The sequence below is a fragment of the Drosophila tropicalis genome, unplaced genomic scaffold (genome assembly GCF_018151085.1).
Source record: "Drosophila tropicalis isolate 14030-0801.00 unplaced genomic scaffold, ASM1815108v1 contig_463, whole genome shotgun sequence".
In the NCBI taxonomy this organism is placed as follows: domain Eukaryota; kingdom Metazoa; phylum Arthropoda; class Insecta; order Diptera; family Drosophilidae; genus Drosophila; species Drosophila tropicalis.
This window is the reverse complement of record NW_027172929.1, coordinates 1,911,391-1,933,506: the sequence shown is the minus strand read 5'-3', so window position 1 is coordinate 1,933,506 and position 22,116 is coordinate 1,911,391. Positions and strand designations below refer to the sequence as shown.

General features: G+C 39.2%; 4 protein-coding genes across 5 annotated transcripts; 2 read left to right on the top strand and 2 right to left on the bottom strand.

Moving 5' to 3' along the window:
- Positions 1–67: 67 nt before the first annotated feature.
- Jarid2 (Jumonji, AT rich interactive domain 2) lies at positions 68–10,612 on the top strand. The gene is given in 6 exon segments (XM_068287287.1): positions 68–882; positions 1,708–2,359; positions 2,361–7,721; positions 7,723–8,736; positions 8,809–8,967; positions 9,038–10,612. Coding segments are annotated over 6 exon segments (7,650 nt in total). The 5' UTR covers positions 68–733; the 3' UTR covers positions 9,353–10,612.
- On the bottom strand, positions 10,501–12,178 carry pall (pallbearer). The gene is made up of 3 exons (XM_068287305.1): positions 12,002–12,178; positions 11,795–11,922; positions 10,501–11,710 (listed from the first exon to the last, which is right to left on the bottom strand). The coding sequence occupies exons 1-3, from the start codon at positions 12,083–12,085 to the stop codon at positions 10,891–10,893; spliced, it is 1,032 nt and encodes a 343-aa protein (XP_068143406.1). The 5' UTR covers positions 12,086–12,178; the 3' UTR covers positions 10,501–10,890.
- A 266-nt stretch (positions 12,179–12,444) lies between these two features.
- Positions 12,445–15,819, top strand: Rap1 (RAS oncogene family member Rap1). The gene is made up of 2 exons (XM_068287314.1): positions 12,445–12,612; positions 13,100–15,819. The coding sequence occupies exon 2, from the start codon at positions 13,874–13,876 to the stop codon at positions 14,426–14,428; it is 555 nt and encodes a 184-aa protein (XP_068143415.1). The 5' UTR covers positions 12,445–12,612; positions 13,100–13,873; the 3' UTR covers positions 14,429–15,819.
- A 2,532-nt stretch (positions 15,820–18,351) lies between these two features.
- Positions 18,352–20,054, bottom strand: LOC137574855 (CUE domain-containing protein 1). Of its 2 annotated transcripts, none has more exons than XM_068287307.1 (2): positions 19,857–20,054; positions 18,352–19,751 (listed from the first exon to the last, which is right to left on the bottom strand). In XM_068287307.1, exons 1-2 carry the CDS (start codon positions 20,013–20,015, stop codon positions 18,957–18,959), a joined length of 954 nt encoding a protein of 317 aa, XP_068143408.1. In that variant the 5' UTR covers positions 20,016–20,054; the 3' UTR covers positions 18,352–18,956. The 2 variants fall into 2 exon arrangements, with proteins under 2 accessions (XP_068143408.1, XP_068143409.1); XM_068287308.1 differs by having other exon boundaries at positions 18,352–19,703; positions 19,857–20,053.
- Between the last annotated feature and the right edge of the window lie 2,062 nt (positions 20,055–22,116).

The following is a 22,116-nucleotide window of genomic DNA, read 5'->3' as shown; positions in this document are numbered from 1 at the left end:
GACAAAACGTTTTAGTGTGACCAATGGGTGGCAATTAAGAAAATGCCAGATCCGCCATGACACCACAAAGCAAAAGCAAAGCGGTGGAAGAAGAGCGAAAGAAGGAAAAAAATATGTGCAAGCAAAAAATTTCAATAAAGAAAGAAAATGTATTTAATTTGCTCGCCATTAATTGCAATTTTGTGAAATGTTAAATTAACACAATGTATTACATCACCGAGACAATAATCTGCAGCGTAAAGTGTTAAGAAAATTAGACGAAAAAACGATAAGACAAAAGAAATATGAAACGAAAATACAATCTAAATTGCGTGCTGAGGCACAGAAATCAGTGTTTGTTGTAGATATATGTACATACATATATGTATATACATATGTATATATATATGTAAAACACAAAAAAAAATTGGCAATTGCGTTTATGTAAACTGCAAAGATCGTCGTCGTCATCTAATTCCACAAATTGCCAGAGTCTATTTTTTTAAATACATATATAAATATTTTTTTTGCATAAATTAGAGTTCGAGTCAGAGTCACTTCTGTCCACTTCTTCCCCCACCACCCTCTCCCCTTTCCCACAGTTAGAGAGGCGCGCGCGCCCAAAAGTGTGAGAAAGAGGCGCCAAAAATTTGCTACAAAAAAAAAAATAAATAAATAAAAATAAAAAATAGAAAAAAAAAGTTAAAACGAAAGAAACGTCAAAACGAAAACGGCAAAAGGAAGAAAAATAAAAATGGTTGTCTCAAAAGACAACAAGCGTCGCCGCAAGGAAACAGAGACTCCACCGCCTCCAACAACAGGATCAGCAACAACAACACCAACACAAACAGCATCAGCTGCAGCGGCAACGGCTGTGGAGTCATCACCCGAAATGCCCAAGAGGTGAGCCTATCTGCATATTCTACAATCTATCAATTGCAAAATAAAGTTGCCCATACAATATGTAAAACACATACAAAAAACATTCCATCTATGCATTGAATACACACAAGCATATGTACATACAGACAGTCACACACACACCCACACAGTCAAACATACATACGTGTATGTAATTCAATAGAGATGACGTTGCGTTGTAGATGTGTTTTTGCCATGGGATGCGGGGGGTACAATTGTGGGGATAGGGGTGTTATGGTGCCCCGCAGGAGTAAGGGCAGTACTAGGCAGTTTTGTGGAAGGTTTCAACGAAACAGGGGGGGGCTCAATTGTATAAGCAAGCGTCAACATCGTGTCGTGGCGTTGTGTTGTTGTTGTTGTAATGATTTGCTGAAGGGGTGTTTCGCATTTTGCCATTTTAGGGGGAGCCTGCAGCTCTATATACTTATAGTGGACATTGGCTACAATGGAAACCTGTTACAATCAAAAAAAAGTCAAGTTACTTGACAGCCATCTGCAATTTCATTTATAGCATCTGAGAAAAGCTTTCAAGAAATGCATATACATATTCGTGATTTATTACTTCAAAATGAAAGAGTTTAATTATTCTAGACATTGAGTTAAATTTCGATGTCAAGGGGTTCTCACTGTATATGTTAATGTGTGTGTGTGCTTGTGTGTGTAATTCAACGCTTTGTTGCTTTTGATTTCCCATTTGAAAATTAATATTTGTGCAGCTAATTGATATAGAATTACAATTTCGTTTGCAATCAAAACTTACTTTATCTTTTTGCTCTCTCTCTCTCTCTCTCTCTCCAATTTGTATAGAACCAAGGTGCAGGCTCAAAGGAAATTCGCCCAAGGCCAAAGTGCACCAAGTAGCAGTTCATCCAGTGCCGCCGCCGCAGCAGCTGCTGCTTCTTTGGCAAATGCTGGAGGAGGTCCAAGCACCTCATCGGGTGGTGGTGGTGGTGCAGGTGGTGCCGGCGGAGCTGGTGCCGATCAAAATCAACAGCCGCCTATTGAGATTTTACCCAACAAATGTCCCAAGCCGCAGGATTTTCTAACATTTCTATGTTTTCGTAATACCCCAGCATTGCCGGCCCATTTGGATTATCTTAATCAGGGCAAATCCAAGGAATCGGAAGCGGCCAGCAGCAATAATAACAATAATAATAACAATAAAAAAGGCAATCGTGGTGGGGGCGCAGGAGCCAGAGGAGGAGGTGGAAATGCTAAAAAGAAAAGGGGCAGACCAGCCAAGGGCCAAGCGGCAAAAGGCCAAGAGTTGCGATCAACACAAGGCGCTGCTGCAAGTAATAAAACCAAACAAGTGGCATCAACTCTAAGTACACAAAGTGCATCACCCCAAAGTAATGCTGCTCCACTACCAAAGCCACCTGGAGCTGCTGCAGCTGCCATCCTACCAGGAGCTGTTCGCAAGCGGGCCGAAGTTGTCGCAGAGGGCAATAGAAGGGGGTGGAGCGCGGGGCAGAGGAGCGGCTGGATTAGGGGCCAGAGCTACAGACACAAAGTGCAATACAGATGCCAAGCGTCGCTCGAACCGATCTATAGTCAAAGACAGCAAACCTCTTATCGATGGCAGTCAAACCGATGACGATGAAGATGAGGATCACGACGACAAAGATGACGATGATCACGATGACGATGATGAGGACGAATACTTCTCCGCACACGATGCCTCTTCCCGTAATGGTATTGAGACGGCGGTGCCTCCCGAACATGTGGAAGCGAAATCAGAGCCCCCGGCCAAACGTGGACGTCCGGCAGTAGTCAAAAAAGTTACCAACGTTGAAACAGCTGCAATTAGCGAAAAGTCGGCAGCGCCCGTCAAGCGATTACGTCAAAAGGAATCACCCATATTTATACCATCACCGGAGTCTTCTGGCCGTATGACACGTCAGAGGGCTTTCTTTGAGCCCGTCAAAGTATTGCCAGTTCAGGAAAACGAAAAGGACAGGGAAAGGGAGAAGGAAAAGCAAAAGGAGGATAAAGTCAAGTTACAGAACGAGTTGGAAAAGAAAAACGAGAAGGAGGAGAAAAAGTTGGTGAAAGATCTCGAACCGATTAAGGCGGCGGAACCCAAGGAGAAAACAAATTCCAGTATTTATGCCAAAGATGCCCACAAGCAGCGCCTAGAAAATGGTAGTGGTGGTGGCGCGACTAGTCCAGCCACAGCTACAGGTGGTGGTGGTGGCAGCTCCTCATCTGGCAAGGGTAAAAAGAGTTTAAACGTTTTCGATTTTAGTTCCGATGATGAGCAACCGCTGGCCAAAACGATTAAACTGAAAAAAGGCGGTAAGGCCAGTCCGAAGAAATCCCCAGGAGCAGCTGCAGCAGCTGTTCGCGGACGAAAAACGGCCGGAGCAGCAGCTAAGAAGCAACAGCAACTGCAGCAGCATGAAAAAGCCGAAAAGACAAAGGATAAGGAAAAGGAGGACGAACCAAAGTTAAAGCTGGGGAAAAACAAAGCAGATGATGACTCACCCATCGCTCCGCAAGGATTAAAGAAACCATTAACTCAATTGGATAAGCCCCAGGCACGCCAACAGCGTGGCAATAAACAAACTAAAGCCATTAAATCCCTTCCGGAAACAGAAGAGATACCGACGCCGCCACAAAGGACTCCACGTCCTTCGCGTAAGACCAAAGAGGCGGCTGCCATATATATGGGCATCATTGGCCATAAACTTCAATTGGCCGATGATGAGGAAGATGATCTTTCGTTGAGTAGTTTTCCTGATATACCCAATGTCAAGGAAATGGAGAAAATGGAGAATGAAATTAAGAAGAATGCAGCGGGAAAGGCTTCACCAGCGCCGCCGCAGCAACCTCTGACTTCAGCCTCCAGCGCTTCTAAAGGCGTCGAAGTGACATCAGCTAAAACAGAAGCTCAAGCCGAGGTGGAAAAACCATCAGCAGCAAGCACACCCACGCCAACTCCTACAGCACCAGTCACTGCTGCTGCTCCAGCACGAAGAGGACGACCGCCCAAACAGGGCAAAGGAACGGGAGCAACAGCGACAGCGGGAGCCTCAACTGCTCCTCCTCAAATTGAGGGAATGCTGGTAAAAAAGGGTTCTTTGGCCAAAGTGAGCAGTGGCAGCGAACAAACGACAACAGGAAAAGGAGCCCAAACCAAAGCCAAGTCCGAACAGTCAAAGAATGTCGATTCCGATGAGGAGGAAGATTTTCTTATCAATGAGGAACTGAATGAAACCAAGCGTAAGCTGGAAAAGAGTTTCAGTGACTCGGATGATGAGCCCTTGGCCATTAAAGTGCCTGCCGCTAGTCACGGTGCCGGCAGCAGCAGCATGCTTAGGGCTAGCAACAAGGATACTTCAACAAATCCACCATCATCACCAGCTATAGTATCTGCTGCTCCACCACAAACAACAGGCAAATTAAAGAGCCCATCACCTGTCAAACCAGCAGCAGGATTAGCAACGGGAGCAGGAGTGGGAACAACTGTTTCACCGCTACCAACTGCAAACACCACCTCCAGCCAATTGACCATGTTGCCATTGACCAACAAATCAGCAGCATCAAGTACTCTGGGAGCCTTACCCATGCCAACGCCCAATGCGGGCAATGTGACAATATCACCGCCTACATTTTCGGCGCCAGGCGGAAGTCTCAAACCCATGGAAAAGAAGTCACCGGTACCCACGTCAAAGATTCTCAATGTGCCCGCCACTTACGCTCTGCCTGGGCAGAAGACTTCGTCATATTTGCCTCAAGCATCGCCACATTATCACTCCACCGGCTATGTACGTCCCCCGCCGACGCCTACTCATCAATTTGGCGGAGGAGCTGGTGTTGCTCCAGGTAGCAAGACACCATCACAGGCGGCGGCAACATCACCGCTTAAATATCAAACGCCTCCAACAACATATCCACCACCCATTGAGGCCTACCAGTGTCCAAAAATAAATCCCAATTTTTTGACACCCAAATACGAGAGAGGCCCACTGCCTCCCAGATCAGCTCCCGCAGCGACTAACTTTCCTACGCCGGCGCCGGTCAAATTTATGCCCACACCAGCCACAGCGACCACCACAGTATGTGGAACTACTAGCCAAGCAGGAGCAGCGAATAGCAATCCAACAATACAGTCCAACGCCAGCAACACCAATTTCAATAAAAGTGTCCAGCCCGCCTCTCCGCCTGTGGTTGTCCAGCCCCAACTAGTTCAGGCCCAATCGATGAGTCTCAATCTCAGTTTACCTCCGGCAGCACCACCATCAGGTCCTCCACCTCCCACTGCGACAGCTGCCACTCCAACGGCCATTCCACCGGCTGTGCCATCGACATCGGCAGCAGCTGCTGCTGCTGCAGTTGCTGCAAACATATCAACATCAACGCAAACTCCACCTCCGGCTCATAGTAATAGCAATCCCAATCCCAATTCCACAGCAGCGGCGGCGGCGGTAGCGGCATCAGGAGGAGCAGGGGCCACAGCAGTAGCAGCAACAGTTGGAGGGACGGCAGCTGCTGGAGCTGCGGATCCTTTAAAAGATGAGATAGGCAGCATATTGGCTCAAGCAAATCTGATGCCCAGTAAAGAGGAATCGGGAAAAATCTTTGGCATAGCCAGTGTCAGTCTCGCACAGAGTTCCGGGCCGGATAACACAAAATGCACTTTGGGTAAATGCGGTTCCATACATAAGCCAGTCCTTGGTCCTGTTGTGCCCACTGAGGGCTATTTCGGTGATCAGCTGTCGAGCAAAGAGCGACGCAAGGCCAAAGTAAATATGACTCATGAGCAGATCCAGAAATGGTTGATCGAATGCTCATCGAACCCCGATGAGATTCAAGATGATCTCGATGATGATTTCGATGATAGCCTACGGCCACAACAGTCCACAACGCCGCCAGCTTCGAATGCTAGAGATGAGAAGGATGCGAGCACATTGAGTTTTAGTTCCTCGTCAAAGAATACCAGGGGAGATTTGGGTAAGAGTGACAGTGCCTGGTCGGCCAAGGGGCCATCGCTTAAGGCCACACCGGTGATGGTTATACCACTCACACGAAAAGATCAGCAGCAGCAACAGTTGCCGGCTGTAGTGGAGGAGAGCAAAGACACCGATGGCTTGGAATCAACGCCAGTTAATCTTACCCAGAAGCCGACAACAACGACGGCTGCCGCCGAAACAGAAAAAACAAGCAAACAGGCAACAGCTAATGAAAAGAAAACAAAAGAGTTAACGAAATCCTCTAAAGCAGCAGCACATACTTCACAGAAGAGTCCTACTCCGACACCGACACCCACAGCAACACCTCCACCACCCCAGCCACCTGCGCCAACGGCAACAACAACAACAGCCTCAGGGAAACAAAAACCCGAGAAGGGCAAGAAAACGCCAGCAGCATCTTCTTCATCAACGGCAACAACGCCGACCAAGCGCACTCCGGTTTACAATCAAAAGGGTAACAGGGCCAATCAGCAACAGCAGCAGGCACAGCAGCAACAACAACAACAATCCCATCAAGCGGAAAGTAAGACTACTAATAATCCAACTCAGAAACGTGGCACTGATTCCTCCATCTACGCCTTTGGCAAGGAAGAAGAATCTTCGACAAGCAAGCCAACAAATCGACGACGGTTAGAAGCGCCCACACCACCTCCGCCACTTGCTGCTCCGGCAACGACAAATTCCTCTGCCACAGTGCCCAATGCCTTAAGTGAACGTTCGCCCACTAAGAAGCGAGCGGCAGCAGCAGCCGCTGCCACAGCTGTCCAATTGACATTAAGTCCCACAGAGAATTGTAAGATTGAAGGAGCAGTCAAAACTAAAGCAGCCACGGGAAGAGGCACCAAGAAGCAGCAACAGCAGCAGCAGAAGGAACAGCAAAAACAACAACTGGAACAACAGCAACAAGTTGCCAACAGTGGCGGAGACTCAGACAATGAGGGAGCCACCTTCTATATACCCTTACAGGGTGCTGGAGTTGGTGGAACAGGTGATCCAACTGGTATACAAGGCGTTGCCGTTAAACTGGGACGCGAAGGTCCCGATGGACCCAATCAAAAAGTTGTTATGCAAGCGACTCTTGTCACCAAAGCACAAATGGATACCAATTCCAAGCCCCTGCCCGAATCCCTCAATACCAATGAATTGGTCAAGACATTGCTGCATGCGGCCAGCAGTAATAACGATGCCGCATCTTCGGCAGCCAGCATTAAAAGTTTACCGAAGGCTAGCACGTCAGCGGCGGCTGCAGCAGCTGCTGCTGCTGCATCAGGATCAGCCACAGCAACGGGAACAGGTACAACCGGCACCGGTACAAGTCTTGTACGTGTCAATTCGAATTCCTCACTCTTTTCGGGATCTGTCAAGTCTCGGACTGCGGCCCAGACTAGCTCCACAGCGGCGGCTATAGCCAAAAAGTACAAAGATGATACACCTATCAAGATGGCCAATAATACAGCCTTTCCAAGACACGATGATCCCACACAGATGGTCGAAGCGCCAATATTCCGGCCCAGTGAAAAGGAATTCGCCGATCCCATAGAGTTCATTGAGAGGATTACACCGCTGGCAGCGAGATTTGGCATTTGCAAGATTATACCGCCGGCAAGTTTCAAACCGGAATGCCGCATTTCGGATGAGATGCGTTTCACGGCCTACAATCAGTATGTACATAAAATGCTTCATCGTTGGGGCCCTAGTGCCAAGGAGCTGAGTGCCATTAAGAAATATCTGACCACCCAGAGTATTGTTATGAATCATCCACCATGGATCGGTGGCATGGAAGTCGATCTGCCGAGGCTCTATCACACCGTCCAGGAGTTGGGCGGCCTCAAGGAGGTGATTGAGAAAAAAGAAATGGTCGCGCGTAGCGGAAGAGATGTGCATACCGAAATTGGCACAGGATCGGGTGACCAAATTGGATGATATCTACTGCAAGTACCTGTTACCCTATGACACTCTGTCGCCAGCCGAGAGGCAGAAGCTCTTCGATGAGGTGGAAGCCGATTGGGCCAAGCGAGAGGCCCGCGCCCGACGCAATGCCGATCGTTTTGTCAACACGGAGAGTGTATCGAATGAGGAGGACGATGTCAGCAGCGATGAGGATGAAGAATCCGAGGAGGAAATCGATGGCGTCTCAATGGAATGCATTGTCAAGGGTCGCAGCATGCCGCTAAGTCAATTCTATAGGATAGCCAGAAATACGATGGCCTTGTGGTTCAAGAGCACCGATCCGACTGTCAATGAAGTTGAAGCCGAATTTTGGCGTCATGTCGCTGTACGGGATAGTCATGTGTGCGTCCATTCGGGATCGATTGATAGCTCTGGTTGGGGTTATGGTTTTCCCAGTCCGGGACCCAAGGGAAAAGGTTCCAATTATGCGCGTCATCCATGGAATTTGAAGGTTTTAACCAATAACGCTGGCTCCGTATTGCGTTCGCTGGGTCCTGTTATGGGTGTCACAGTGCCCACTCTCCATGTGGGCATGCTATTCTCCGCCTGCTGTTGGTATCGCGATCCGCATGGTCTGTCATGGATCGAATATTTGCATACCGGAGCCTCGAAACTCTGGTACGGCATACCCGATGATCAAAGCGCCAATTTTAGGGCGGCGCTAACCTCACTGATACCCACACACTGTCAGAATAAAACCATTTGGTTGCCCTGTGATACGGTTATGGTTCCACCGCATATGCTCACCGATCGTGGTGTCTCTCTGTGTCGCATTGAACAAAAACCAGGTGAATTTATTGTAGTCTTTCCCCGAGCCTACACATCAAGTTTGGCCACTGGCTATGTGGTGTCGGAAAGTGTCTATTTTGCCACCATGTCTTGGCTGGATTTGGCTAAAGATGATTTTAGGGTGAGTCCCATCAGAATATCTCCATTTATCTATGCAGAGTCTACAAAAATGTACTTATTTCTAATTCGCCAGGATATCCATGAGAGTTGTGAGCCAGCCATGTTCTCCCTGGAACAATTACTTTTCGCCTTGGGCTATGATCAACGTGTCAATTCGGAGGCACTGCAGCAAATGTTGCCCATGCTCAATGAAGTATGCGAAAAGGAATCTGCTGCACGTGAACAATTAAGGGTAAGTGAAAATTAAAGCTCTTTCTGCTACATACATATATATGAGAATAATTTGAATTTGTGTTTTCCAGGCCGCTGGTGTGACATCCACCGAAAAAGTGCAAGCGGAAAAGGGACAAAAGGCAAGCAAAAAACAACAACAGCCACCACACAAATCAATCGAAAGCGAATGCGATCTTTGTCGAGCTAATCTCTATATCTCTATGGTCCGGACAGAGGAGGGAAATGTCTATTGTCTGCAACACGCCCTTAAAAATCTGAATAATGGCAATATACAGGCCAAACAATGTAAACTTATTTATGCCTACAATTTGGATGATATACAACAATTGATACGCCATTTGCAAGAGAAGATTCATCACAAGGCGGTGGTTAAGAAAAAGTAGCAGCGTCGGCGTCGTTATTAAAAACAACGACAACGATAACCCAAACACACACAACAACAACAACAACCATTGTATATAGAAAAACTATAAATAACATAAACATTACATATTATAGATGTACGTAGATAGATAGAAGGATGTACATATGAGTTGACATCTGTGCATAGATCATCAGAAATTTATCTCCTAGACACTCGAAGAATACACATTGTATAATAAGAAAGAAAAACAAAAGTCCATTGCGATATATCTAAGCATTAAGGCGGCGTTGCAGATGAATATAGTTTACCGAAAATAACTTTACATAAATTTATTTAAACTGTTTTCCGACTAGTTCAAGGTGTTAAATCATCTATTTTGTGATTCAATGTATTTAAGAATCTAACGAATTTTCGTTTCAAATCGTTAACTAGATTTCCTTATCGGTAAATGACAATGATCAAAACTGATTAAACTTTGTTTTGGTTTTTTTTTTTTCGAGCGCAGAAATCTCTTTGATAGAATTATACTATATTCAGCGCATGACCTTAAAGATTGTTTCTCTCTCCCTCTCTTTCTCTTTCTCTCTCTTTGATTAAGAGTTCAAAGTGGCAATGCTTTTATTATTTTTTCCCCCGACTTTAAAGACGATAACTAGGATGCAATGATATATTTTTTGTTAATCGGTATATAATTGTATGTATTTTTTTTTTTTTTTTTGTTAATATATATTTTATAATTGATGCAATTCCTAACCGTAACTAACTTTTTGTGTTATCTGTATATAGAAGAAGATGAATTTAGATGTAAATGTGTGTATGTATGTGTAGTTAGTTATTTGGATTAAGACCTCGTACCCCCCCACAGTCCCGCCCCACCCAGCAGCCCTGCACCCTCACACAAAATAACAATAAGAAAATAGGATATACTACATTGCCCCTCACAGATATATACATATATACATAAATCTATATGTGTATATGTAAACAATAACTGAACTATAACTTTAATAGAAATGCAAACATAAAAGTTACTATTGATCAACACAACAATGAACAATGAATGTCTAAAATAATAACCCCCATTGATCCCCTCGCCACTCCCCATCCTTCGCCCATCATGAAAAACTACAACTTAACGAGTAAAAAAAAAAAACAACAACAAAAAGATTAGTATGAGGAAAATTCACATTAGCTGTTTCAATGTATTTATATAGTTGTAATACCATATTTATAATTAAGTAACAAGTGCAACAATAAATCATAACTCGAAATATTCAAATATCTTGTTGCACTCGGGCTTATTCGATATTGTTCTTTAAAGTAAGAATATCTACGTAGAATATTTATACAGACATACGCATGATGTACAATTGTCGAGAAGAGTACTATGTACATATGTATGAGAAAAAAAAAAAAAATATTAAGGATGCATATCGAGACTGATGTTTGTCGGCAAAACTCCAACGAGCAAAATATATAGCTTCGAGTTAATGATTATCAAAAACAAATCCGTAAACAAATAATACTAGCCAGAGTTAGGTCGATGTAATTGTACTGTTACCCCACCTTGGGCTTTTTGTGACTGATGGTAGTGGTGGCGTCCTGGCCGCAGCCGCCGCCGCCCCCGCTGTTGGATCGACGTTTAAGCGGTTTTTTGCCACCACCTGTTACAGTGGCTTTCACATCTTCCAGTTGTCGCTTTAGCTCAGACACTTGGGTGGTCAGCTCAGTGATGCTGCCTAAAGCCTCTTGCAGGCGACGATCCTGAAGTTTACGTCCCACTTCCAGACTATTCACTTTGTGCAATAGAGTTTTATGAATTAATAACTGCTTCTGATAGTCTCTGGGGAAACGTTCTCGTTGGCCAGATGATTGATTCCTCGATGTGAATGAGGACGAGGGTTGCTGGTGCGACTGCTGATTACTGCAGTTGGACACACTTGATGAGAGAGGATTCAATTGGACAATTGCCTGCTGGCAGATGCCATGACCAATGGCTGAACGTTTGCCGCTAAAGCTAATGTCGCCCAATGTGCCGCAGACCACAAGTCGTGTGCCACTGGCTGCAGCTGCCGCTGCTGTTGATTCGGCCAATTGTTTCCGATGCTCCATCTTAAAATTAACTGCAATTTTTTCATCGAAATGCTCAATTGCCATAGAGGAAATATCACGTAGCTCTTGCAAAACCTCATGGGGACGCAGTGGTTTTGTTGTGCTGGACAGTAGTCTCAATATGCTGGCAATTTCATCGAGAACACGTCCAGGAATGAAGCAGCATATGTTCAAGTCTATAAATTTTGAGTAGGTCATAGTCAGCATTGAAATGCGTGTCTCAATCGAGGTAAGTATGTCCGAATGACGCGCCAATACATGGTTCCTAATCATAGAAAGAGACAAGGCAGATTGATAATGAATTTTTAAATTTCCATCAAGAACATTCCACAAACTACAATGTACATACCTGCGTTCAGATTCGCGACGCGGCAGCATTGATTTAATACGTTTGAAGTTCTTTCCATGTCTCAGTATTATTTTATTAAATCCAGTGTTGAGCACCTGCTTTCCTATATAATTGAATCGAGTGCAAACCTTTAAATAGTCAAAAAGATTGAGATTCATAGAATTTTCTAGGACTGTCGATTTAAGTATTTTATTATTATGCGCTAACTTCTCTTTTTTTGGCTACTTCGTCATATGGGAGCCATTCAAATATGTCCATCAACAATGTCTCTGGCAATGACAGGATATTCATTATACCAATAAAGTATGTTGTTGTATTATTATTACTATTATTTTTTTTTACTATTGTTATTACTAGTTTAATGAGATTCGATTCGATTACTGAAAGCCTTTTTTCAACGTGACCAGATTTTTTGTTAAAATCGATAACTTCTAGACTTTGGCTCTACTAGATAAAATCGATGAAAAAAAAATTAATTTTCATCGATTTATGCATCAAATACTGGGAGTCATGAGAAATAGGGGCCAAAAATACTAAAACTATTTTCACTCAACATATGCGGAACTCGATGCTCAAATACTGGGAGTTCTTCAAATGTACTCGATAAAAGCGATGAAAAATCGATACTTTCGATGGTGCCATCGACAAAAATCCCAGCTCTATCAAGATAGTCTGTTTTTGACATAGAGATAGTTAAGAAAAATCTGCTTTTACATTTATAAATTTAATAGTGTGTTTCTATATATTTTTTTTGTTCACCCAGAGAATGATTCTCTGCTGTAACTTTAAAATTTAAATCAACCACTCGAAACAAAAAGGTAAAACTCCATCCAGAGTTGTCAACTCCATCAATGGCATGCGGGTGCTGAAGCTGTGAAGTTTTTCAAACACAAAAAAATTCCATGTTATACATACATTTTATAATAAATATTGAACGTGCTAAATAAACATAAATAATTGAATGGTAATATTGTATATACAAAATGTGGCATTGATAAAAAAAAAAAAATAATAATAAATGCAATTGTTTTGCCCAGCTACAAGTGCGGAGTTGACAACTCTGGCCATGTGAATCATAAAAAGTTGTCGAATATATAGAAGAGAGCGAGAAGAGTGAAAACGAGAAAAAAGAAAAGAACGGAACAGAACTTCAACTTCTCACAAAAGCCAAATAGAAAACCAAAAAAAAAAAACTTATAAATAACAAAGAAAGCAAGAAAAGAAAATAAAGAATATTGAAAACGAAACGCAACAAAAACGAATTTAAAACATCACAAAAAACGCATTTTTCTCTACATTCCACAGTGTGCACTCAGTAAAAGTGATAAAACGGTTAGAGCAAGAGAGGAGGCGGCGGCAGAAGCAGAAGCGGAATTTCTTTTTTATCGCTTGGCACAAGCAACAATTGACGAAACCAAACGCACGCAAAACGAAACGCAAACGCAGCGAGCGAGCGAAAGAACGACAGAGAGAGAAAGGCACAAACCTACACACACTCAACACACAGAGATAGACCGACACACACACACTACTTACACATACAAGCACGGCACAAAGGTTATCATCCACAGCAACAACAACAAGTTACTTTAAATATAAATATATATATATCTATCTATATATATTATATATATATGCATATATATATATATAAGGTTCTACAAGAACTGCAAACTGCAACCGAAAAGCAATCGCCGAACAACGCCTAAAACTAGTGATTTATATTGTGTGTGCAAGACAGAGAGAGAGAGAGAGAGAGAGAGAGAGACAAAGAGCGAGAGCAGTAGAGTAAAGCAGAGTGCGCGCGCGAGAGAGGGAGATAGAGAGGCCCAGTCAGCAACAGCCTACGCCGCATTCAGTTTAAAAAATTTAACATTTTGCACAACAATTGAAACCCACCTCGTACAACAGCAAGAACAACAACAAAAACAACTACTACAGCTGCTGTTTATCTACAAATAACAGGGTCAAATAGGACCAGGACCAGCTACATTAGCATCAACATTTGCTCCACCTGCTCCAAAAAAACAACAACCTCCGTTTCTATCGACACCTACAACAACAACAGCAACAACAAAGATGCGTGAATACAAAATTGTTGTATTGGGCAGCGGCGGCGTGGGTAAATCCGCCCTCACAGTCCAATTCGTACAATGCATTTTCGTTGAGAAATACGATCCCACCATTGAGGACAGTTACCGCAAACAGGTCGAGGTCGATGGCCAACAATGTATGCTCGAGATTCTGGATACAGCCGGTACAGAGCAATTTACAGCCATGCGTGATTTATATATGAAAAATGGCCAAGGATTCGTCTTGGTCTATTCGATAACGGCGCAATCCACCTTCAATGATCTGCAGGATTTACGTGAACAGATTCTAAGGGTAAAGGATACCGATGATGTGCCCATGGTGTTAGTTGGCAACAAATGCGATCTCGAGGAGGAGCGCGTTGTCGGCAAGGAGTTGGGCAAGAGTCTGGCCAATCAATTCAATTGCGCCTTCATGGAGACCTCAGCCAAAGCCAAAGTGAATGTGAATGATATTTTCTACGATTTGGTTAGGCAGATCAATAAGAAGTCACCAGAAAAGAAACAAAAGAAACCTAAAAAATCCCTATGTGTTCTGCTATAAGACTTCCAAAATAATAACAAAAAAAAAAAAACCATTAAAAAAAAAAACAAAACAAAACGAGAAGAAAATCTAAAAGTAAAGTAAAAAAAAAAAAAACAAAACCCATTACCATTATAGTAAAAACAAAAACAGAAGAAAAACGAAAAACAGGGAGAAATTTTCAGTTTTTCCAAACAGTTCTCTGCAATAATAATAATACACATAACAAGCAAAAAGTCTACAATAAATTTCCAAAACTGACCATGTTTTTGTAATTATATATTAACTACTTAAATATATATATATATTTATATATATACATATGTATTATAACACTGTGCAACATATTTTTCAATACCCAAAAAAAGAAAATGAAGTTCTAGCAGTTATTGAATTCTCTAAAGACAAAAGAAATTTCATTTTTGTTTAAATTTGTTTTTATTCCAATTAACTATTTGAGCCGATTTGTTGCAAATCATAATAATAATGTTAACTATATAGATTATATACTGATTCCTATTGATCAACACTTTTCAATTTATATATATATATATATAGAAATATATAATTTAAACAAAATTTTGAAATCACATATTATTGTATATCTCTGTTTAAACTGAATTCCGTTAACTTCCTCGTAATTCCAATCATTAAATGTATTTAAACATATATGTATATACATATATGTATATATAGAATTATGAGAACATCGTTTAATAATTTAGATTTAGACATAATAAGTTTTCAATTAAAACAAAACGAAAAATTTAGAACAATTCCGTTGATAAAAGAAATCTTTACAATTTTTGTATTTTTTTTTTTTTTTTTTAATCTTTAGTGAATCTTTTCAATATGGATCAATCAATTGTAATCTATTACAGTCCAATGTGAGTCAAATGTGTAATATCTTCCAATTATTTGTACCAAATTGCAAATCAAGAAACAACGTTCCATTCAAAAATTCTGTAAAATCCAATTTAAAGTGGAATCACTTCCATTCGCCAATAGCTGGGAATTAAATAACTGACTATATCTTCATTTCTCTGGACAGAAGTACCAATACACATCCGGTGAGAATCGAAATTTATAAGATCAAGAAACTAGATTTAGCTTTCCATTCATATTCACACTTAGTACGAAAACCCGAAACGGTTTTAATCTTTTAGACCACAAAACAAAAAAAGAGAAAAGAAAAAAGAAAACTGTTGCATAGTGTACATTATTGTATGTACTATGTTTTTCTTCCTTTATGTTTTTTTTGTTTTTTATTTTTTCATCTTTCAACGTTTAATTAACAATTTGATGTTTACAGTGGACAAGTACTCCATACACACACACACACAAACTCATACACACAAAGCAGATATATATTTATGTATATGTCGTTTGTTCGTTTTTTCTTTTTTTTTTTTTTTTTAAACAATATTTAAACATTCGTAAACTTAAAAACATTCGTATTTATTGATTTTTTTTCGATTATACTCTACACAAAAACATATATATATATATACACACACACACACATACATATACACATACATACATATATATATATATATATATATGTATAAAACTTAATGATATATATTATATATATATATATATGTGTGTATAATAGAAACGTCGTTGCTCTTCAAACAAAAAAAAAAAAAAATGAAGGAAACCAACAAAAAATCAAACTTAAGCTAAAAACTAAAAGTAATTTGTATGCCTAAAAAATTAAAACAAAACAAAAAATTCCCCCCACAAAAATTGAAAGTAATTCAAAAGAAAAACCAACATATTTTATAAAAATATTGTATGCAAATGATGTCAAAATGTTGCAAACAACCCGAAACAAAAGTAAAAAAAAAAGAGAAGGAAATCCATTTTTTTTTAGTAATTAGTTTAAAACAAATTTACAACACACACACACACCACATTCATAAGTGCATACATATATCTGGAAAGCAAAAAAAAACATAAACACATACATACATACATAGAAACATAGCAAACGGCATGCTCTTAGAGAGCCAATATATCTAAACACACACTCACACACACACACAAAATGTTGCTAAACAATTTATGTAAAATCCTGTTAAGCCAGAAATTATAGTATATTTATACATTTTGCAAATGGTTTAAACAAATTGTCATTGTGTCAATCCAAAAAAAATTAATAATAAAACAAAACAAAACCCCAAGAACAGAGTAAAATCAGAGAAAAAAAAAGCAGAGAAGAAACGGAAGCAAAGATAAAAAAAAAGAAACGTGTGGCAAGTAAACGAAGTAAATTTAACAATTATTTCATAATTAAATATATATATATATACATATATATATTAAAAACATTGTAGTAACCAATATGCCCTTAAATCAAAGTCTAAGCCACACAGCCAACAAACAAACCAACCAACAAATCAACAAACATCATTAAAAACTAACAAAAACATAATTTAAAATCTAAGCCCAAACGTAATTTTATATATATACATATATATATATATATATATATATGTGTATATGTATTCACATAACAAGAAAATCATTTTTGAATGCGTTACAATAACATAATGTAATAATAATATAAACGTGTGAAAAATAATTAAATTAAAACAAGAAAAAAAAAACGACAACAAAAAAATCACAAAAAAAAAAGAAACAACACAATTTTTTGTCGAAACTATTTCGCTATATACTTTGACCTTAAAATCGAAACATTTTCTTCCAAAAAACAAAAAAACACAAAAAGAACAAACAAACATCAAAATGATAAACTAAACTAAAACATAAAACTAAATTATATTTGGGATTTTCAAGTCAAAGTGCATAACCAAACAGTTTCGATTATCTTTTAATTATTAATAAATGTATTATGTTTATATATATATATATATATACTTATATATATATAAAAAGAAACAAAACAAAAAAAACCAAGAAAAACAAGAAAAATTACAAAAAAAAAAAAAAAACAAACAAATAAAAACAAAATAAAAATTAAATAAATTCATGTAAAAGTGAAGAGAATTTATTTATATTTATGGATTCCCTTAATGGTTCTTCAGTTGTTGAGTTTTATTTTCCATTTTCTGCCCCCTGAAAGCTGAAAATTTTAACCCCAAAAGGAAACAAATGCAGTCGATCCGAGTTTTTGAAATATTTATCTGTATTTTATACTTTTGAATATATACTTATATATATATATATAAGGTAGTTTTTTCTTTTTTTTTTCTTTTTTATATTATACAATTACAATCAAATAGCCGCTTCAAGTTATTAATAATAATAATATTTCTGCTAATTTTGTTTTGTTCTGTTCATAGTCAGCACGCATACATACATATATCTGTCTATATATGCACTTATCTTTCTATATGGTTTCTGGATTCATGCTTCTCTTGCTTTGATATGGCATCAGAGTGTAAAAACAATAAACAAACAATGGCAATACGTATATAATGCAGGCGGAGGATATTATGAGGATAATACTTCCACTTGATCCTTTTCATTGTTTTTCTAGTTTTAATAATACAAAAGCGTTTTGTTCGTTTTGTGGCTAAAGTTAAAATTTCAATTTTTCGTTTTTACTTTTGGATTGGATTTACGTTAAATATTAGTAATAGTAATAAGTAGCTTTTTGTTTACTGTACAATAAGTTGGTTTGAGTTTTGCAATTATTTATGACTAGGATTTTGTTTTTTTTTTTTTTTTTGTTGAGTTTTTAGCAAAGTGCTCTACATTGATTTCGTTTCGTATAATTGTTGCATTATCGTGTGATGTTGTTTCTTGTGTTTTTCTTATTTTTCAGTCAAACTTGGTGTTAAAAAGTGACGCCATTATCATTATAATTTTAATATATATATATAGATCAATAAAACTTAACTAATTGCTAATTTGGCAACAAACGCAATGTAAACAAAAAGAAAAGGAAAAAAAAACAGAAAAGGAAACAAGGATAAAGTCATCAATAATATAATTAGTTATTGCACTGGGTATATGGGGGATCGAGAAAAATTGCACTTTAGGTTATTATGAGATTATTTAAAACTAGAATTAATATAATATGCATACTTATGTCATTTTGAGAATGAGAGTCGTGAGATTCCATGGTTATAGGAGCGGGTGGGGGGGCTGAGGATTTTGATATATCAATTGAATACCGTATTTTGATAAAGTTTCAAAATTGAAAAAAATACAATCACATTATAGATAAGCTAGGAATGATCTAGACTCTAGAGATTCAAAGTTTAAGAAAACCCTATGCCCTATGCACAAGTCTGTGTATATAATGATTTTCGAATATCATAATCATAAGTTGAAAAAAAGGAATTGAGATATCGTCGTAAGTCGATTGAGATGCTGCTGCAGTGTATAAATTTTTACATATCAAAAATCCTACTACTAGAAACTTCTAGTATTGCGCGGTTTATGATTTCTGGACAAAAAAAAGGGGGAAGGAGAGATTGCGTTTAACTTTCCGTGATGATCACGTTATGGCCTTTGAGATAAGAGATAATGATAATAATGTGATAACAAAATTTAAATACAATGCGGACGCTTTTCACTTGCGCAACTGCAATTGACCCTGCTCTTGATGCTGATGTTGTTGCTGGTGCTGCTGCTGCTGTTGGTGCTGTTGCTGATGATGACTGGACTCATCATCGCTGGGCTCTTCCCTTAGGGGCAATGAGTCAATTTGTTTGGCCGTGGTCACTTTTTTGTTGCGCTGCCAGGTGAAGACGCGTGCCATTTGTAGGAATTTCTTACGTGACATTTTGCCCATATTCTTGAGACGCTCCTGGAATGGTGCATCATCTTCGCCACCTTTGGTCTTGCCATTCTGTTCCTTCTCCAGGGCATTCATGAAGTCTTGATTCCAACGCAATTGGTTCATAAACTCTTCATTTTGCAGCATTAAGGCGAACTGTTCATCGGGTAGCTCGAAATCCTGCTGACCAGCAGCAGGTGCCACACGCAGAAATCCTGGTGGCAGGGCTCCAAGAATTGGGGGATTCCAGCGACGCGAGACTGATGAGAAATCCCTTCTTTTTGTGGGCGTATTCTGTAGACTTCTATTGGTCGCCCCCAATGGCCGTTGTTTGGGTGAAGCTCCAGTATTGTGATGATTAGGCGAGGCACTGGCCGTGCTCAAGAGATTACCAGCACCAGCTCCTCCACCGCCGGCACTTTCGGTTGCCCCACCGTCTGTAGTGTCAATGAGCAGCTGATGCTGTTGCTCCTGCTGCTGATGATGGTGCTGGTTATTGCGACGCAAATCTTTGTCCGAATCATTTAGATTGATGAGACTCTGTTGTGGCGAGATATTAGCATCCAGTTCATTGCGCAGTTTTTCATTCTGTGCCCAAAGTCACATGCATTATATTGTTAGTAGGCCGCCGTTAGTATACACAAGCAAACACACATACGCAGGGTAGTCCCAGCTCTCTCTACTAGTACTTACCTGATTATCAATGGACATTGCCAATAGGGCATCTATTGTCTGATCAACTGCGCCCTGATTTTCCCTCAATATGGCCTCAATCACTTCGCGATCAATGTCGGGAAACATTTTCTTAAAATCGGCCATAGCTTGAGAAAATTCCAGTTGAAGCGTCGACATGATTTTTCTTATTTTCTTTTGAACAATGATGCCAGAAACTAAATTGGGTTTTCCGCTGATTTAGCACCAGTCTGGTAACACTCGGCAATACAGCAAACCGATAACTCATTGACGTTGTTGTCCTACCGTGCAAGTGTTGCCACACTGCGCACTTATTTTCATTGCTCAAAGTGCGGCAAATTCAAAATACAAACAATTAGCTTTGTTTAAAGTCTAAACATAAAAAAAGTACTTGACAAATGGAATGAAATTAAAGATAAATCTAAATAAATTGATTGTCATTTAGTTCAATCCAAAGAATTAATAAAATTCATTGGACGTCATAAATAACAATTAGATTTTCTGTTTTTTTTCTATACCCTTTCGGGGAGTATCACAGCTTAAGTAAAATGTTGGGGGTCTAGTATTGTATAATCTCAATTGTACTATATATATTAGTTTCTTAAGAAAATTCACTCTTTGAAGATATTGTAAAATTTGTTTTTCTTATCAAAATGCAAGGGCATTTAAGATTCGTTGCATTATTGTTATTCTATTGGCATATATTATGTGGGCTAATGAATCATCCATTATTCATCAGTATACATACATATCTAGAATTATTAAATGTATTGCCGATTGCCTAATGAAGGTTTCATACTCGCGTGATTGCTGACGTTCCGTATAATTGGCCTGCACGTGCTTTGCCTCATGGTTCATTCCGTTCCACTCCGGCATAAACTGACAAAGTCTTCTCCTCCTCTTTTTTTCTTATTTCTTTTTTTTTTTTTTAATAAGTGTCAATTAGCGCTGATATGATTGGTATTTAATACTATATACGCAGACAATGCTTCCCCCAACAAAACCGAAAGATGAACAAAAAAAGACCTTATCAATATCATTCAGACAAATGATGGGACTGCTAGATACCCCCGGACAAAATCGGTAATCTCTGATTTTTCGGGGTGATGTAACCATAAAATTTAATTTAATCACTAAATGTCTACAAATTAAGCGTGGGCGCCGATTAGCGTTTTATACATTTCAGGATCAGACCATAGGGCACGAGAATGTCCGGAATAAACCAATTATAGAATCAAACGGAATCAAAATTCTACGCCGAGATTCGAGAACTTTGCCGGCATTTGCATGAAAATGCGTTGTACAAAATAAATGCTAATTATTCTATAATTTTCGTTTAAAAAAAAAAAAAAAAAAAAAACGAAGTCAGCTTTTGTATTCCCTTTTTTGAATTTTGCATTTTGGAGTCTCCTCAACTTTCTCACTCCACTCACCTGTCTCTTGATTTATTGGTGATGTAATCTTGCAAAGATATTTCATCATTTATTTATTTTATTATTTATTTCTGTGTTTTTTTTTTCTTTTTCTTAGTAGTAGCTGAGAGCATAAAAGATAAGACCGAACGTTGGTTATCTCTAATATGGACATGTGTAAATTTCCATTTCTATTTTTAGCTACATAGATTTATTTTTACCTCCTTTTAGTCTCTGTTTCTGCTTAAACATCAAGAGAGATATTAAGATAGAGCATTAGCCCCATATAGGTTAACCAAGTATTTGCATACCTACAAAAAAAAAAAAAAAGAAAATAAGAACAAATTTCAACCATGTGACGACATTATGAGATTTTGGCAAAGTGAATTTCAAAGTTTTTGGTTGGGTGCAATTTGCGCTACATCCGCCCGAAATGAAATTGAATGAAATTTATAATTGCGAATCGACATTGACCTATTTAATTAACTTTCAGAATTTTCGAGTTTATTGACTTAATCACTAAATTTCGTTGGATGTATTTGGTTTTTAGTGAAGACCAATTGGCAAGCTACACTTACTACATAATCATATGGAATATTTTTTTTCTATTAAGATGATTAAAGCTTTGGTCCTTGAGAAAATGTTAATGAACTGAACTAAATGTGATAGATACTTGAGCGAATCTAGGGCTGTGAAATGGGGAATACTTGCCCCTTAAAGTATGCAATATGCAATAAGATATTCATTGTTTTCTACATATCGATATCTTTACGTAAAAAGACTCTATCTACAATGTTTTCTTCGAAGTTTCTGCGAATGCCATCAAAAGAGGCATTTCTGGGCTACTT

What these genes read in the sequence shown, in the direction of transcription:
- LOC137574855 (XM_068287307.1), bottom strand. Translation starts at nt 20,015, where the DNA reads ATGTCGACGCTTCAACTGGAATTTTCTCAAGCTATGGCCGATTTTAAG. An exon ending in CAATGTCCATTGATAATCAG is followed by an intron (nt 19,752 to 19,856) that starts GTAAGTACTAGT and finishes CTTTGGGCACAG; the next exon opens with AATGAAAAACTGCGCAATGA.
- Rap1 (XM_068287314.1), top strand. Translation starts at nt 13,874, where the DNA reads ATGCGTGAATACAAAATTGTTGTATTGGGCAGCGGCGGCGTGGGTAAA.
- pall (XM_068287305.1), bottom strand. Translation starts at nt 12,085, where the DNA reads ATGAATATCCTGTCATTGCCAGAGACATTGTTGATGGACATATTTGAA. An exon ending in AAGTAGCCAAAAAAAGAGAA is followed by an intron (nt 11,923 to 12,001) that starts GTTAGCGCATAA and finishes GACTATTTAAAG; the next exon opens with GTTTGCACTCGATTCAATTA. An exon ending in CGTCGCGAATCTGAACGCAG is followed by an intron (nt 11,711 to 11,794) that starts GTATGTACATTG and finishes TTCTATGATTAG; the next exon opens with GAACCATGTATTGGCGCGTC.